Source organism: Larimichthys crocea, chromosome XII, assembly GCF_000972845.2.
Source record: "Larimichthys crocea isolate SSNF chromosome XII, L_crocea_2.0, whole genome shotgun sequence".
In the NCBI taxonomy this organism is placed as follows: Eukaryota; Metazoa; Chordata; class Actinopteri; family Sciaenidae; genus Larimichthys; species Larimichthys crocea.
Genome location: NC_040022.1, coordinates 27276900 through 27294475, shown reverse-complemented (window position 1 = coordinate 27294475; position 17576 = coordinate 27276900). Strand labels below are relative to the sequence as shown.

At 43.1% G+C, this 17576-nt stretch overlaps 1 protein-coding gene across 6 annotated transcripts in view; it reads left to right on the top strand.

The window, feature by feature from the left end:
* mei1 (meiotic double-stranded break formation protein 1) overlaps positions 1 to 17576 on the top strand; it is a 51694-nt gene that overhangs the window by 30595 nt on the left and 3523 nt on the right. For 5 of the 6 annotated variants that reach the window (XM_027285376.1, XM_027285375.1, XM_027285374.1 and 2 more), the window contains 12 exons: positions 93 to 243; positions 881 to 1066; positions 1277 to 1399; positions 1513 to 1702; positions 6575 to 6691; positions 7665 to 7775; positions 9084 to 9280; positions 9575 to 9659; positions 10890 to 11074; positions 14902 to 14983; positions 15305 to 15411; positions 15839 to 15970. In XM_027285376.1, coding sequence (XP_027141177.1) covers positions 93 to 243; positions 881 to 1066; positions 1277 to 1399; positions 1513 to 1702; positions 6575 to 6691; positions 7665 to 7775; positions 9084 to 9280; positions 9575 to 9659; positions 10890 to 11074; positions 14902 to 14983; positions 15305 to 15411; positions 15839 to 15970 — 1666 coding nt within the window. The remainder of the gene's footprint in view (positions 1 to 92; positions 244 to 880; positions 1067 to 1276; positions 1400 to 1512; positions 1703 to 6574; positions 6692 to 7664; positions 7776 to 9083; positions 9281 to 9574; positions 9660 to 10889; positions 11075 to 14901; positions 14984 to 15304; positions 15412 to 15838; positions 15971 to 17576) is intronic. The other variant, XM_027285373.1, reaches the window with a different exon arrangement.

Sequence of the window (17576 nt, the reverse complement as noted above, 5' to 3'; positions counted from 1 at the left end):
TTTGTATATGTTGAAATGTAAATGTTTGACCATGTCTGTGTTTACTTGTAATTAATATCCTCATTGTTGTGCGTGTGTCCGTGTTGATCCAGGCTCCTTCCAGACCAGACAGCGTTCTCCAGCGTGGTGTGGCTGTTGCACTCGGTGCAGGAGCAGGGCGGCTGTGCCCTGCCTCGATCTGTGCTCCGCTCTGCCCTCTACCTGCTGGCAGTGACACAGGACAAGAGCCCCGACCTGGACGGGGTAACTGTGATCAGTTCACTGCACAGAAATCAAAACCTACAAATGTAGCACAGTAGATATATACACAGTTAAAGTTTAGTTTAAAAACAGCTTCACACCTTGTAGATGTTTTCAAGATTTGTGACATTAAGGTGTCAAGATTTCAAGACGAAGATGTTAAACGAGTTGTTTTTTACTTGTGCACAGAGAAAGAGAAAGAAAGAAAGTAAAGTACAGTGTGCTTTAATATGGACCATTAACGTGGAGGCCGAGGCGCACTTAGAACCACAGTTTGACAGCTCATATTCATCTTTTAATACAAAATCCATATTCTGCCGTTGATGATTCATATATATTAATTATAGCTCAGTTTTTTTTTTCTAAAGCTGCACAGAACTCATCCCAAAATAATCTTTAGTTCAAAGATCGTTGCATGGAAAAGCTTTGTTCTGCCGTTTCTTTGGAAGTACTTAGTAGTATATACACGTGGTTTTCACTGTGAATATATAAATAAGCAATATCTTACAGAAGACTTCCTGCTGTGACTGTGGGAACGTTTTTTTATTGAGGAAAACAATTTAAGAAAAAATCGTTTTAACTTGTGTTGGATGCTCAACTCGAAGCTTTTTCAATCTTTCTCTTTGCCAACCTACTCAAGGCTCCTTTTAACTGCGTCAGCAAGGCGCTCTCCTCCTGCCAAAACTTCTCTTCGCTCTACTTTCACCATCCTGCACTCCTCCACTTCATCTGTCGCTATCCAGAGCTAGCAGAAAAATTCGGACCGCTGGTCTTGGAACTTTGGCTGACCAAGCGAACCGAACACACAGATGCAGATCAGACCATGGTGAGGGAGCGATTATATTATATATTCAGTTATATTTACAACTGAATACACTTCACTTGTTTCACTCCAACACATTTCCACTAATTACTTTCACTCCACCAGAGTTTGAGATAGGATGGATTTAAGTCTAGTATTTTTAATTCCCTTTGAAGTCTCACAAATTAATTGAGAAATTATGAAAAGGCGGTTGGATCTCGTCCCTTGGTGCAGGCAGACGTTCAGGAGAAGAAGGGAAGCTGTGCAGTGGAGAGGCAGGACCAGGAGACAGACAACGAAACTATGGAGCTACTGACCCTGATAGAGAAGTACCCACGGGTCATACTGACCCTTCTGGTGAGAACCAGAGACCCCAATAAAGAGCTTGAGCTCAAAACCAGGACAGTACTGATGACAGACAAACCAAATTCTGTCTTCAAGCTTGTGTCTGTCTCTCTGTCTAACTACAGGACATGGTTTGCACACGGGAAGCTCCCCTGGCAGGGCGAGCACTGGGCGTGCTGGAAGTTCTCCTGCGTGGTCAAAGAGAGTATGAAAATGACTTGTGTACCAGTCTTAGGCCAGTCCTGCTCCAGGCATTACAGAGGCTCAGTATGGAGAACATGGACCCCGGGTTTGGACAGGGACACACTGCTCAGGGTGAGAGACATAAACTCACAGAAGCAGAATAAAACAGATTCATGCAATCACCCAAAAAAAAAAGGCATCCCTGAAGCAAAACTATTTTGAGGTAAACATCTTTATCATGGTTCAAGCTTATTGAAATGGAAAGACAGAAGGAAATGGATGCAGTTCAATGTCACAATTTAAAAAATTGGCAAATCTAAGTTAAAAGTTAGCCAGTGTTGTTATCAGGAAAGTTTCACAGAGCGGCAATGGAAATCAGAACAGCGGTTTTAATTTACACTTCAACTAGAAATTCATAGGAAAATGCAGAGATGACTCGCACAACATAAATGCTTTATGACAGCTTCATGCACCTGCAGCACAGTGATAAAGCAGTAATGGATTCTTTCATTTGAAATTAATGTGCCTCAACCAGGGAGTTCTCACTATATTATGTGAGGTCCCAACTTCTGCTAACAGAACTCTAAACCTCGCCATCTCTCTGTCGTTGGAGCTGATTACATCCCACATTAGAAATGCATGCAGTGTAATCACACAGACTCACACAGATCTATTGATTCCTCTTAATTAAATCACAGTGACCACTTCACTGGGCAAATAAAACTGTCAGTTGTTTTGTTTTTTTGCCTGCTGATGTTGAAACCTGCTCTGTTGTCTATGAAAGCTGTGCTGACACGTTGCAGCCTCTGAGGAGTCAACTGTCTTAATCAAGCTAAAATATATAATCAGTTCAGTCAGATTTAGACAGGAATGTTCACTAATATCTTTCTGACTCGTTGGGCTACAGAACCTGTGCTGCGCTTGTACATTCAGCTCCACAGACGGAGGTAAATATCCAATTTCTGCTGCAGAAGTCACCGTTCACAACCATATATCACCATTAATGCCAGCTGATTTGGTTTGACGCCCAGTTGTGTCTCAATAGAGCGCAGATACATTCACTTACAGCTGATAGATTGAGGTAAATGTCGCTGTTTACTCACCCAAGTTTATGTTTTATGATGCGACAGACGCTGGCCCTACATATTAAAACATTGTATAGCAAATGAAAGCTTTAGATTAAATTGTCTCTGCGCACACATATATAAATATACATTCATTTACAGGTTTACCCCATGGGCTCCTACGCCTTGAAATGTAATAGAACAAATGCACCATGACAGTCTTTTTTTTCTCCCCTCACGGCAAACACTGAAAGAGTTGCTTAATTAAATCTCAGCTTCATAAACAGACAGCAGCGGCAGCAACACCTGTGCTGTTTGGTCTCAGATGCCAATCTGTTCATATTGACTTAAAAGTTATTTTTGAAAAGTTCCCAGTACATGATTTACCTCACAACAAAAATGCAATGAGACCAAAACAATTTACACCACAACTCACAAGATTACTCTGAAGACCAGAAACAAACTTTGTTTAAAACTTTTTGATACCATAAAAAATAATTAAGCCAATTTGTACCACAGATTCCTGTTTGCAAGTCCGTGTAAGGTAAGAATAAATGTGTTCTGAGTTTGTCAGACCAAAGAGTTTAGGAAATCAGGGGTCAAAATCAGGTAATGTGTTGAAGCCACGCCCCCTTGTGGGAGCAGTTGAGCAGCAGTTTTGAAGCGACTGAAACGTGTCGGACGAGTTCAGAAAATGGAACATGATTAACTTTGAAACTCTCTGAGGTGAGATGAATTCATCTCTGTCTCTGGCCTCAGCGTGTCATCGAGCCACCCTTTAAGAACCGCCCACAAAAAATCCTGAGACTGAAAACTGGTGAAAAACAGTTTTAACCTCTAATTTTAAATCTCAGAATTGCCTTTACACAGACTTTAAAGATCCAGTGTGTAAGGTGTACGTTTTCATGAGTGTATAATCTCCTTTAAATAAGCTTGTTGTTTTTCTGTTACTTTAGAATGAGCCTTATATTTATATGCCTTGTTGAAACTGTAGTACAACTTGGCACTGAATATTTCAGTCATATTTTCTTTTTAAGGTCCAGTGTGCAGAATTTAGTGGTATCTATCTCACCTCACCCCTTTGCTGCCAAGCACTCCAAAAACTCACAAACAACTCTATCAGTGGTGGAGTTGTTTGCGAGTTTTTGGAGTTTCACAGTAGTTTCTCCTACGTGTTTGGAAGGAAGGGTTGAGGTGAGATAGATACCACTAAATCCTGCACACAGGGCCTTGAATGAAAAGATGATTGAAATATTCAGTGCCAAGTTTCGCTTGCTGGAGTTTCCAAACACATCGCTCCAGATAAAAAGACGAGGCTGAGGATACTGGAGCGTCTACACGCTACCCAACAGCAGCAAAATGTTGGCAGTAAATAAAATATGAGTGACAACAGGATTAAATAATTAGTTTGTTTCATTGGCATACCAAAACTGTGTGAAAATGAAAATGTGTGTGGCTTTCAATTTTACTCACTTACATATCGAAATTCAGATTAAATGTATGAAAAAATTAATCAACTCCAAAAACTTGATCTAAGTAGATATTAGTGCAAATTATGTAGGACATTTATAAAGTGATATGAAAATAACAAATGCTCTACACAGCACTAAAACAGCCATAAAGTAATGTGCATGGATTAATCGCATTTGGCACGGCGCTCTTTCGCAACAGAACAGAAAGCACTTAGTTTAATTATTCTCACATGTTGGATCATTTGAAGGAATACCTGCGTCGATTTATGTTTGTCGGGCCATTCGTCCTGGCAGCGCTTTCCCTCTGATGGTTCTAACAACTGTTCAAATTGCACTTCATTATAAAGAGAGAATTAAAGGCAGGCTGCGAGAGAGAGAAAGTGGTTTTGCACATAAACAGTAGTGAATAGCTGTTCGATCACTACAAATATTTTTTATGTGTGTGTTAAATGCCAAATTATGCAAAAATCATTGTCTTACAGGACAAAAATCTTACATTTATACGTATATAAGTTCAAGAACGCTTGAGACGTCCTGAAATACTGCTAAATAATACTTCATTATGGTTAATGAAGTAAATGTGGCATTTGGTGGAACTATTTCTCTAAATGGTCCTGCCAGGAAAAAACTAGCTTTAACTGAAAGTGTAATCACGACGTCTCTCCTAAAAAAAACGTGGTTGTTTTTAAATTGGATTGAAATGGCAAAACAGTTCCCAGAACGCTGTCGCTCCTGATTAATGCTGGAAGGGAAGAACCATTAATCCTCCGTTAAAACAAATCTCCCCAACATCCTTTTGTCAGTGCAGACGGTGGAAAGCGAGACACTTGTTTATCGAGATGGCTCTCACGAATGATGCATACGGTATTGATCTTGTTTCAACAGACGGTAGTGTCAGTGTGTGGTTGTGCGGTTGCTACGCACACAGGTTTTGCGTTCTCGTTATTTTTCAGTTGTATTAGTCCTAAATTTAATTGCATTACCTAAGCAAAGACACTACTAGGTCAAACATTGACTTCATTGGCGACCTATTCATGTACAGGTCATGTACACTTTATACAGGGGACAGTATACATGTAGATACATAGAGCAGCTCGCTCTGAATTAGACAGACTTACAATTGTTCAATTACAACTAATTAATTAAAGCAATTTTTCTTTTATGCCTTTATTGATAGTACAGCTGAAGATAGACAGGGGGCGTAGAGAGGGGGAGTGACACGCAGTAAATTAGCCGTCCGATGCGGGATTCGAACCGGGGCCAACTGCAGCGAGGACAATATCCTCCACACACGGGGCGGCCGCGTAACCCACTACGCTACCGACCGCCCTTAATTAAAGCAATTTAGTAAAACAATAAGTACAGTACGGTCATGTGACCATGGTACAAGTTCACTGAAAGTTCATGACTGTTGATGCTAATTACCGTACTGCTAATTAAAAACAACTTCAAAGGCGAGGAGCATGAAACAAAGACGCTCTAAACGCTCAGATTAAAAAGGCTTTTCGATATTTAGCGTCGGTTTAATTCCCGCGAAATCAAAATCAGGTCCAAATTCAGCGGTGGGGCTCGAACAACTTCCAGGTTTCAACACACAGCGCGTTACACATATGCGGATCCGGTGCTGTAATGTGCTTTTAGTGGAGGTGTCTGCCAGATGGTGTTGTTATATCTGTACACTTGACCAGGTTAATGAGCACTGCTGAAGGGCACAACACCAGCGTGCCAGCTGGGGATTCAGAAGCTGTTGCTGTGGTTAGCCTCTGCCTGCTTTCTGCTCATCTCAGGGCCCTGTGAGGCTTACAGACTGTTATCTGTGCGCGTGTTACAGTTCAGCCCACTGTAATTTGCATTAATATATACTTTATATTAGCCTGTAATGCGGGCGGCATCCTCCAAGGAGAGATATTTTAATGTTATGCACTACAGGGGTGAGAGAAGTATGTAGATGCCTGTTCTCCCTGATCTTCCTCCAGTCTCTTTCCAGTTAGAGTACTCCTCATTCTCCTTTCTACCTTGTCTCCCTCCTCACGCTGCCTCTCTCTCTCTCTGTGTCGGCTTCTTTCACCGTTAACCCTTTCTGGATTCAGACCAAGTAATAAGCATAGTAGTTTTTTTATATTTCTGAGAAAGATGTGCTCTTTCTTTCGTCTTCTTCTTCTTTTTGATGATGACAGCGATCCCTTGTCAGTAACTTCAAGCCCACGAATCACTGCAAGATAATCTCGCTTGTTTAAGAAATTTCTCATCACTCTTTGAAGAGTGTCAGTTTGAACGTTGGCCTCTGCTTTGACTCTTCAGACTGAGTGATAGGGCTGTCTCCTACGTGCACCGCTCGCTCTTCACTATTATATTAAGTCTTTCTCTCTGTCCACATGCGTATTTATATATGTATATAAACTGTATACATAACCCTCTCTCCTCCCTCTTTTTCACATTTCCGTTGTATTTGTTGTCTCTTTGTTCAGCAGTGAACTCGCTCCCTCTGGTGCTGAAGCTGCTTTGCGTCACGCAGGCGAGGGACGCGCCTTCATCGCCCTCCTACAGTAAGACGGTCGGGGAGCAATTCAAGCTGCTCTACCACGGTAGGTTCAGGTCATGAAGCCCATAACACTCCTCCTACATTTATATACACACACACAAATGTTGTCACACAGCTACTTCCATGCCACATTACAGGCACATAATCTTTATCTTAAGTGGAGGCCTCGCTCTTCTTTGATTTAATATCATCACTTGCAAACCTACGCAGAGAAGTGCGCGCTGCTGATCTGCAGATGTAAACGCTGTCTGGCAAACGTAACTCTGAAGCGTATTATGAGTCAGCGAGTCGATGTTGCTTTTGTTTTTGCTTCAACACCTGTCACAGTAAACACAACCCCCGGGAGTCTGATGCTCTTTTATCACTTGTTGTTTGGGGATTGCAGAGCGAGGCCGGGGCTCTGTCCAGAGAGCGTTTGGCTGCCAGGCTAAAAGATAAAGTGTATGGGTTTACACGTTGCCTTGTGGCCTCTGCAATTACCCGTCCCCCATCGCTGGGTCAGCTCACGCAGCTTGCTCTGTTTATAATTCATTTGTTAAATTCCAATAAATTGGAACAAAAACTTTGTAAAGAAGGTAAAACTTGGCAGACATACCTGTTTTGAATTGACCTGCTTTCTCTTGCTTGTCAGACTAAACGCTTTACGACCATTCAAGCCCACGACAGCCATGCAGGACAGCCAATCAATAGATAGAGTGCTGTGACATTTCCTCCCCCATCCTTTTGTGAATGTCATCCCTCTGTACCACTTCATTTTTGTTCCATTAGCGAAACCACCTTCTGTGTTGGTAGTTATATTTTCCCGGCCTCTCATCTTTTGACATTTTCATTGTCAGATCAGACGAATTCACCGATCGGTGGGAGACGTGACGTGCCAGGCAGCAAAACCATCTTAAATTTTATCTGTCTCTCTTGAATGAAATGTTTATCGTATATATGTTTGAGAGCACTGCAGAAAAAATATTAGATAAGGCAGCCATCAGACGTGTGTGTGTTTGTGTGTTTGTGTTTGTCAGTGAGTAATATAGCAGCGAGGTTGAAGCCTGCCAACACAGAGAGCCTGCTACCTGCCCTCAGCTACCTGTACTGCTGCCTGAGTCTGTCCCCTGCACACTGCACTGACAGAGGTTAGACACACTTTGCCACCACGCGTGTTTTACTCTCTCAACATTTCATCTTTCACACACTCTGCCGCAGTACTTCTCTCTCTCTCTCTCTCTCTGTCTGTCCCTGTATTTTAACTCTTCTGGCCTGTTTTGACAGAGGTGAGAGGCTGACCTTGACGAGCGTGTAGCATCGTGACAGAGGAAATAATAAGAGCGCACAAGCTGACACACTCTCCGTACATCTTTACATATTCACACAGCTCGGGCACGTTGTCTTAGACACAGAGAGCTTGTCACACTTTTGTACAAAAGCACGACAAGTGTTGTCACCCTGCCTGACCTGAACGTCTGTGAAGCGTACACAAAACCACACATGCACATACCCACACTGAAATGTGGTCAGCAGACGGCAGAGTTCAGAGATCTTTCACACAAAGTGTAAGAACAATCAGTTTTTCTTTTTGTAGATAACAGAAAATAAAAAATTAATCCCACAAAGCCAGTGCAGAATCAAATGAGCCAAAAATATAGTAGTGGAAGTAATAACGCCACGACTGAACTTAATAAATATGACACATGATGAAATGATTTACAGTTGGCTGCCATCAGCACCAAACACCAAACACATCATTCATTTAGCATGACATATTTATTGGCATTGATTTTTATTACAAGCTAAATAATTAACCTCAACGAGAAACAAACAAAAAAAAAAATCAGCAGAGGTCAGCAACGAGCTGGATTGGAGCTGATAAGGTGAGGCTGCTGGCCAGAGAGCATGGACGCACGCCGCTGGGGTAAACAAAGCTAATTATGCTCATCGCATTATTTTACTGCCTCTGCTGCTGCCTGCCTACGTTCACCAGCTGCTTCTTCATCAGCAGCAGTGACTTCACTGATGTAAGGTGTTTCAACTGGTGGGTAAGAAGGACAGGAATAATAACGCAGTCCCCAATCGCAAGGTAAAAACTAGGATATTATATCTTTAAATAATTTGTATATATGTACCGTTCTGTACTTCTTTATTTTCAGAGTTTATATTCAAGTCAAATCAAAAGACATGTGCACCCTGCAGATTTATCATCTTGTATCATTCAGATTCCTCACAGGCGCCACAGAAAAGTGAAAGTGTGTGTGTGTGTGTGTGTGTGTGTGTGTGTGTGTGTGTGTGTGTGTGTGTGTGTGTAATTGTGGGTCGGTGCCTGCGGCACGTCACGCTGCAGTTGTCCAGACCAACTGCTACTCACACACACACACACACACACACACACACACACACACATAAAGATCCCATCAAAGCGTGATGACATAGTGCCTGCTCCCCCCCAGCTGTCTCCATGCTGCTCTCCAACAGTGGACTGATGGACCAGCTGCAGACGGTCCTCTCCTCCTCCTCCTCCTCCTCCTGTTCCTCCTCCTCTGCTCCATCCGTCTCTCCATCAGCCTGTCCTCCTTCGGCTCTGCTGTGCTGCAGCCATCTACTCCTGTCGTCCCTCATTACCTTGCAGCGCGTTCACTCGGCTCAGGTACACACCACAGCTCAGCTTCGCTCTTATCACAACTTCAGGGTAGAACTTAACTCACCGAAGGGCGAGACGCAGAACATACAGTAAAATGGAGCCGGGATGTGGGCGCAGAATACAAAATACCGATTGGTTTTAGTTTGATGCATATCACAGGAAGGCTGTGTTATGAAATAATGCACTTTCTTCTCTGCTCTCTGCTGCTGGGATAATATATTCCTACTCTCAAGGAAATATTTTTGTCCTAATCTTGTTATTCTTCATTTTCTCTGTCGCTCTCTTTCCTCATTATTTAAGGTCCAAAAGAGAATCAGCTGGAGTCTGGACACAGCTGTGCAACGACTACTTGTTCAGAAGAGAAACACAGACGATCTCCTGCTGGGTAACAAACTCAGAACAGAGTTTTATTTTATGAATATTATAGAAAGCCTTATGCCATTGCACGCAGCAGGTCCAGAACAGTTCATCAAAGCGAGTGCACGTAACCTAAAAAACGCTGAAATTACTTTCGAGGATCACAGCTCATGGTTTCAAATCCGTCCTACTACACTTTACTCTGTGACGCCAGAGTGTGCGTCAAAACAAAATACATTAAAACATGTATTTGGAGAGCTTCAAGCACGCCCGATTGTTGCATCAACCGTCTGTATGCTGTAGAAACCGTCAGGCCGGACTGATGAGCCTCACCTCTGTTTAGTTTTATGCACTACTGGACAGGTAGAGTGACTGCTCGTCAATGTGTAATCCTCAGCTGAGGTAACCAAACGCCGGGCATGCATTTCACACACTTTCATTATATTAAGTGGCCCACATCCCGCCGGAGACAGATCATCCCTGCCGCTGCTGTGTCTCTGTCTGTCAGCTGGATAAGTGGCCTGTCAGGGCTGCTGTGATGTATCGGTTCCCTCCCTCTGCCCGCCCATCGCTCTTCCTTTCTCCCTTCCTCTCCTCACTCAGCTTCCTCTCCGTCTGTTTTGTATTTCCCTCATGCTTTCCAATCTACCCTTCTTTTTTTCCCCCATCCGACCATCCCTCCATCTCTGCGCTGAGTCTTCTGCTGCCACTAATTGAGTCCTCCCTCCCTGAGCGAGCTGTAATCTCAGTGTACATGGCATAAGTGCAAATCAAATGTCTGGCTACTCTCAGCCTGGACTCCGCTGTGTCCTAGCAATCATTTTGGCCCTGTCTCTCTCTTTATCTCCATCACTACTTTGGTCCCCAAGTCTTGCTGAACTTCCGTCAACCCTGTCTCTAACTGCTTCACACGCTCTCTCTGACGTCTTTAACTTCTTGCCCTCCCTTTCTGTCACTTTTTGAATAGATATCTGCCCTGCTGCATTGCCCTCAATTCTTTTCAAGTGTTACTCCGCCTCGCCTCTGCACTTCTATTCCCTTTGCTACCTGCTTTTATCATCTTTTTCTATTTCAAACTTCCACTTCCCACTCTGTACTCGCTCGCTCGCTCACTACCTTTCTGTTCTGCCACGCACCTGTTTCTCCTGTGGCCTTGTTCTCCATGTTTGCTTGCTGTCTCCTCTTACTCCTCTTACTCCTGTGCGTTCAGGAATTTATTCCTAATTCCCTTTCGGTTTCTCTCACTTTCTCTTTCCAGTCAGCTACCTGAGATTGCTGCAGGCTCTCCTTGATGTGGACCTGACTTCAGCAGTTGTGTGTGTGAGCGCTGGCCCTGGATTGCTTGGACCCAGGCCCCTCGGGGTCGAAGACGGCGCCTTGTATCCGCTTGGCTCTAGAGGGGCGCAGTGCCTCTCAACTGCTCTCGGTGGACTTCTTTTGCAGGTTGTAGTACTTGTGCGTGTGTGTGTGCATGTGTGTGTTTGTGTGTGAATGAAAGAGAGACACAGGAGAGATGTTGCTAGACGTGTTTGAACAGTTAAGGGGACACACTGTGCTATCCTCCTCTCCACAGCAGGACTATGGTGTAACTCATCTGCTTTTTGTGATTATATTTAATTTATATACTGTTACGACATAGTCAGCATCCCAGAACATAAAGGTGAACGTTTGTAAAAAAGGTTTCTGCCTGGGCTTGAAGGCTTTGTCTCAATTTCGTGACTATAACTGTGGACGCATTACTCTTACTTTATTTGACCAGCATTGACTTCACACAGTGATATTTGACACCTGACATTAAAGGTTTTTCTTCAGGATCCAATCTCATTTTCAAATAAAATTTTAGCACGTTTCAAACGACTTTTAATAAAAGCACATCGATGAAGAACTTTACTGCAGAAATATTTGAGAGATTCAACAGGAAGATCTTGAGAATTTTAGACCAGATATGAACTAGAAATTCAGCGTTAGATATGAAATATAGGGATGAATAACTCAGCTGCTGTTGGTGTTGAAAGCACAATAAGGAAGATGAGTTAGAGTCTTCTTCAGGGAGTTCATTTCCTGTTTTTGGAAGGCAGAAATAACAGAGAGAACAGTAAATTCTGCGTGGTGATAAAAGGTGGAGCGCCACAAGGTAATGCATTGTTTTTCAAGGAGCGATGGCCGGAGAGCGACCTGTTAAATGCATCCATGTGCAACATTTCATAGTTTTGCAGGTCGACATCAAAGAAAGGACAAGAGCTGCACACTCATAACTGTTTTTAATCTTAATTCAGCGAGCACATATTGAGAAGAAGTGAAATGTGAACAATAATATATACAGAGATGTTGATTCAAGAGATTAAAAACAAAATCAGGGTGTACATCTATTTTTAGAGAGCCGTACACGCTCACACATGCCGATGAAGCCTCCCCTCTCTTGCTTTACTTTCCCTCCGCTCTTTTCTCCATAGTGAAGATAACGTGAAGGTAATCTTTAAAATCTTAACAGCATGACACCGAATCTGCCTTTCACAAACACGTATATGTGGAAAATTAAATTTCAATTGATTCTGCTGTTGGCGTAATGGAAACGGCACACACATCCACATCCAGAGCAATCTTAGGTGTCTCCGAAATGTTATTACACGTAGCTTGGTGTATTGACTTTGGTTGCATATGACAAAAGAGGCAGACTGGTGTCCCACCAGCATTCATTTCGCAATAAATAGGTGAAGTGCTACTTCTCCTGGGTGGCAGCCAGCACAGAGAATGAATCAACATAGTACAAAATATGAATACAGCAGCAGATAGACCCTCCGTCGAAGGTATTATAAAGAATCTGATCTATAAACGTCTCCTGTGCACTGAACTGTGTTTGCTGATACTTACACGGGCCTTTGATTTTACAGTTGATTCAACCTGGTAATTCTTTACGGCGCTCCGGCATCGCACTGTACATAAACATGAAGCACTAAAATTCTCCATCACACAATCAAGTATATTGGCTACTGCTTTACTGCCATCGGTTAATGGCCAATCCGTGTGGCTGAAGAAGCTGAGATATGTGTGAGTCAATGAATCACGAGGCTTGCAGGACTCATGAGTAGCTCCAGTTTGGTCGAGTGGTTGTTGTTGTGCCATAAAATGGCAACGAGATACATCTTGGATACAGACTTGTAATTTTTTATGACCTGACATGAGAAATCTGTGAGACACAGATGAAGAATGAATAATCAAACTTTATGTATTTAGGAACGCTGAAAGGTTTGTACTGAAACATGAGACCGAGCGAGAGTGCAAGCAGCGCAGGCAAATATCAAAGTAGCTCGCACACGTTCTAAAATAGCCACGTACATTTCTTCCTACAATGTCAGAGATGATTACTTTGCCCTTGGCCCGTTGAATTTGTCTTCAGATATCTGTGCTTGTGCTCAGATGAAGTGCTCCCACACACATCGATGCCTAAAACTGCCAGTTATATCCTGGGTAGTGCTTTACTGTAATGGTGCTGCTCATTGTGACTGACGACAACATATTCTTTACCTCTTCTCATGAAGTGATTGTGACAGTGTGATTTATTCTTGATAGGTAAAGTGTATCTTTATCTTTGGAACAACTAAAATAAACATTTAATGCCAGAGCTCCAAAATACAGTCCCATGACTTCTCTAAAGATTTCCCATTCATTCAATTTTAGCCAACGTGTTCATATAATAACATAATTTCCATCCATTTTTTAAACATCTGGACGGACTTCCATAATCTGAGGATCGTTGGAGCAGCTTTTAAAGCTGTCCGCTCATATTTAGATAGTTGTGCCACTTCTGATTGGTCCATGTTCCAGTACTCTCTCCCAAAACGAGCATAACAATCTACATTCCCAAAATTACACGTGACATAAATTATTTGTTGCATGTTTGCCTTCACTGCTTGCACTCTCACTCAGTTTCATGTCTCGGTACAAATGTTTCTGCGTTAAATACACAAAGTTTGATGATTCATTCTTCATCTGTGTGCCTTGTTTCACAGTTTTTCTCATTATGTGTTACTGTATATGCTCGTTCTTTGTAGTTTTTAAAACGTTATCCAGATGCACATGGATTATATCGACGGCACATTATCGCAGTGGCAGGTTATTAAAACTCCACAAAGTGACGTCTTGAACTTGAACACTTGTGTCACCCTTCCTAGCGTTGAGAGGCAACGTTGTTGAGGGAGGTTGTTTTAAAATGGATTAATCAAATAACCTGGAAATAACTCCAGCTAATGAAGTGTAATACCGCTGGGCTCCTTCTGATGCTCATTTGAATGCCGAATGCAGCTCTTCCAGAACACTGGTCATTACCGCACCATTTGGTTATAATAATCATATAATAAATTAGAAAACGTACAGATAGCCCTCTTTAAAGTAAATTAGCAATGCTTCAGTCATGAGGAGCTCACATATTTGCAAAAGAGATATTCGTATTTGTGAGTCTGACAGTCTAAAGATAATGTGGGACGAATATGCATACTATGGGATAATTGGGTATCGCTGTATTTCTTCTTTATCCGGCATTATGCTGCAGCTTGCCAGCTTCTGGTTCCACACCACTGGCCTTTCTTCTCTGTGTAAAATACTGTAGTGCTAAACTGGGCTTCGGCTCCATGGTTCACTGCTCTGGACTCTGCTGTTCAGCTGCTGATATGAGTAACAGCTCCCTCCTCCTTTCCTCCTCTTCTCTCCTCTGTTTTGCTCTCTTCTCCCCTTGATGCTCCAGCTTGGTGGCAGAAACACTGCAGGTCCACAGTTCCTCCTTCCGTCCTCTCCCACTTTCTTAACTCTCCTCGTTCTCCTCACTGTTTTTCATCCCCATCTCCTCGTCTGTCCTCTCTCTTACCCCCTGCCAGCTTCACCTCTCTGACTCCCCCTCATCCCCTCCCACTCATCCCCTTGACTCCTTTCTTCTCCTATCGCCTCCTCTCCACCTCAGGATTAGGGTGTAACGCTCCGCTGTCGTCTATACACCCCGCCTGGCCTACTTTAGTATTTTTGGACACTACTTTGTGCTCAGTGCGAGCACCGCCTCTGTGGAAGAGACATGCATTATTAAAACCTCACTCTCTGGTGTTTCCTTGTTCCTGTTCATTGGTGAGCCCTGTGTGTGTTGTCCATGTCCGTTTTCTGTACATCTGTTGCAATGTTTGTGTTTATTTCTGCCAAAGATATGACTTTTTATCGTATACTCGACTTCTCTCTGGAGTTTCATCCCACTGTGTGTGTGTGTCTCACTCTCTCTCTCTCTTCAGAAACATGAGCTGTTGCTGAGAGCCTCAGTCAACTGTCTAAGCTCCCTGCTGGGCTTCCTTCAGAGGAAGAGTCCCGCTACAGGTACCAGACATGAGAGAGACATGTTTGGGAATGTGTAGTGTATGTAGGTTAGCTGTACATCTGCACGTGACCACAGAGATAGAAAGGGAAGAAAATATACAAATGTGTGTGTGAAAGAGAGACAGCGCCTGTGACAGTGTAAGTGCATGTGTACCTCATTATTCCTTCTCATATTATCTTCAACACTGTTTTGGCAAGTTTTTGGCAAGACGTTAACCATAATCGTGGTAACTGCACCAAAGCGAAATTAACCACAATTGATCTAGCATCCCATCTAATTGTTTTTCTCACCCCTGGGTTTATTTTCTGTGTGTGTCTTAGCAAAGTACGTGGCGTGTCAGCCGTGGAGTGGATTCCTCCTCTCCTGCCTGCTCAGCTCAGGAGAGAGCTGCCTCCTGCACCCTGCCATTCTCAGAGTCGTCACACTTGTGAGAGGTTTTACACACACACACGACTGAAATCGAGTATATCAAGTCTTGTGCACGGTTCTGACTGGTAATACAGATTAGATATTAAAAGGTATTAAAAGTTAATTTAGGTGATGAAAACATGGAAGCGGTAGAAGTATTCGTAACACAAGAATGGAGAGTGAAAGCACAATCTGAAAATGAAAATTAAAGCATGCATATTTTTGATTTGTTGTTCATTGAAATCAAGAGAGGAGATGCTGGTCACACGTTGATCTGACTGTCACACGCAAAGTTTCAGACAGATTTGTGGATTTTTACAAACTTGTAGCAGATTTAATTGATAATTATTGTTATTATTTGTATTGCTATAGATTATTTCTCTCTCTAATTCTTTCTTGATGATTGTCCATCCATCTGCGTTACCTGCGTTTGTTGCCCTCTGCAGCTCCTGCAGCACGGCGGCACCAAAGCGCTGTGGGAGCCTGACGTGCTCCAGGTGATTGAAGCGGTGGAGAGGAAGGGGCTGAAGGAGCTGAGCGAGGAAGCAGCACATGCCCTGAGGCTACTACTCACACAGGTACAAGCAGTTATGGTGTGCAACCACATACAATAACACTTGGAGGAGTGTGGAATCTCACAAAACATGCTACAGACCGTCCGTCTTTATCTGTATCTGCGTTCGTCGGATGAATTAAGAGAAATCTGGTTCATACAAAGTTCAGCATCAGTCGGCTTCACACGGCGTTTACATCTTTTTAAAATTTTTTGGTTATTTGCTGTGAATAAACAGCACCGACAGCGAAATACAGAGACAGCAGGAAAAATGTGGACGAGGTTTGTTTATCCAAATAAAATACCAACATTCTGCACAGCAGCGCCGCTGCAGCAAAATACTGAATTACGACAGTAACCTCAGCGTGGGACCTCATCACACTTTACATAAATGTTTGGCTGAGAGCTCCAGCTGACTGAGAGCTCTAGTTTAACATTGCAGTTGTAAATACCAGCGCAAAGCGTATGGTCAGAAATCACCTGTTAGGTTTGAGGGGTGATGTCGGAGCTCTGTCCTTCTCTTTACCTGCTGCCTGGAACGGATCTCACACAAGCAGCCTCGTGCTTCGCCCACTCCACACCCCCCTTCATTCCACTCTTGTAATTGTATCATTAATGGTCGGGCACCATAATTGAAACAAAGCCGAGACTTACTGCTATCTCGTCGGGCTTGTCATCGGCATTAACTCAGTGACCCCCAGCTGCGAGTCGTAAATACCGTCTCCGCGTCCAGAATCATTGTTTGCGTCGTTAGTAATGATCTCAGAAACTGGATTTAAAATCCTTATTTACAGCCCTATTGACACAGACACACTTCAATTGTGTCTGGACCGTTAACTGCATCCTGTTCTGGGTCTACAGACCTCGTCTATCAAACGGATACTGTTGCATTCTCAGGGCAGCATGAGGCGCAGGAGAAAACACCAGCTCTTCTGACTGTCACTGATTAATAGTTTGCATTAGGAAGAGAAAAACTGAATAAATCACAACTCCTGCTGGCTTCTCAACCCGGGTAACAACCAAGACACACAAAGGACCCAACGGGCTGGTTTGCATTTATGCATTCAAGGAATAAACGAGGTCACCAAGTCAGGATCCTACTTGATTATGCTGTCTTAACTCTGGAAGCCAGTCAAATTCTACAAGAAGAAAGTCTCCACCCCTTTACCCCCAAAGTATTGAAGCTCATGCCTGTAAAGCTTTAGGTCAGAATGATATCTGTTCAGCTCTCTGTAGACATCTCGTTGCTTCCGGCAATTTGTTTGAAGATGATTTCACTCTCCTGCAAATACAAATTATGTGCATCAAGTCTCCGAGCTCCACTCAGCCTTCCACTGCTGATATCGGACATAAAGCCTGCTAGCCGTGTTGAAAAGTTGCTTTCAGCCTCTGCTGGTTGGTGGATGATTAATTAAAACGGTTCTGTAGTTGCTGTGCATATCCATCACAAATTAACTTTGATCTCACTGATGGAAACAGCAAACTCTCACAGAGTCACACTGGAAATCAGGACAAAAGCATGCCGAAGCGTTGGGAAAATTGCATTCTGAGAGCAGAGAAATGCCGTCGCGTGGCAGTGACACTTACACTCGTGTTTTTACTGCCGTGATAATAGAGGCCTCTGGGTTCGC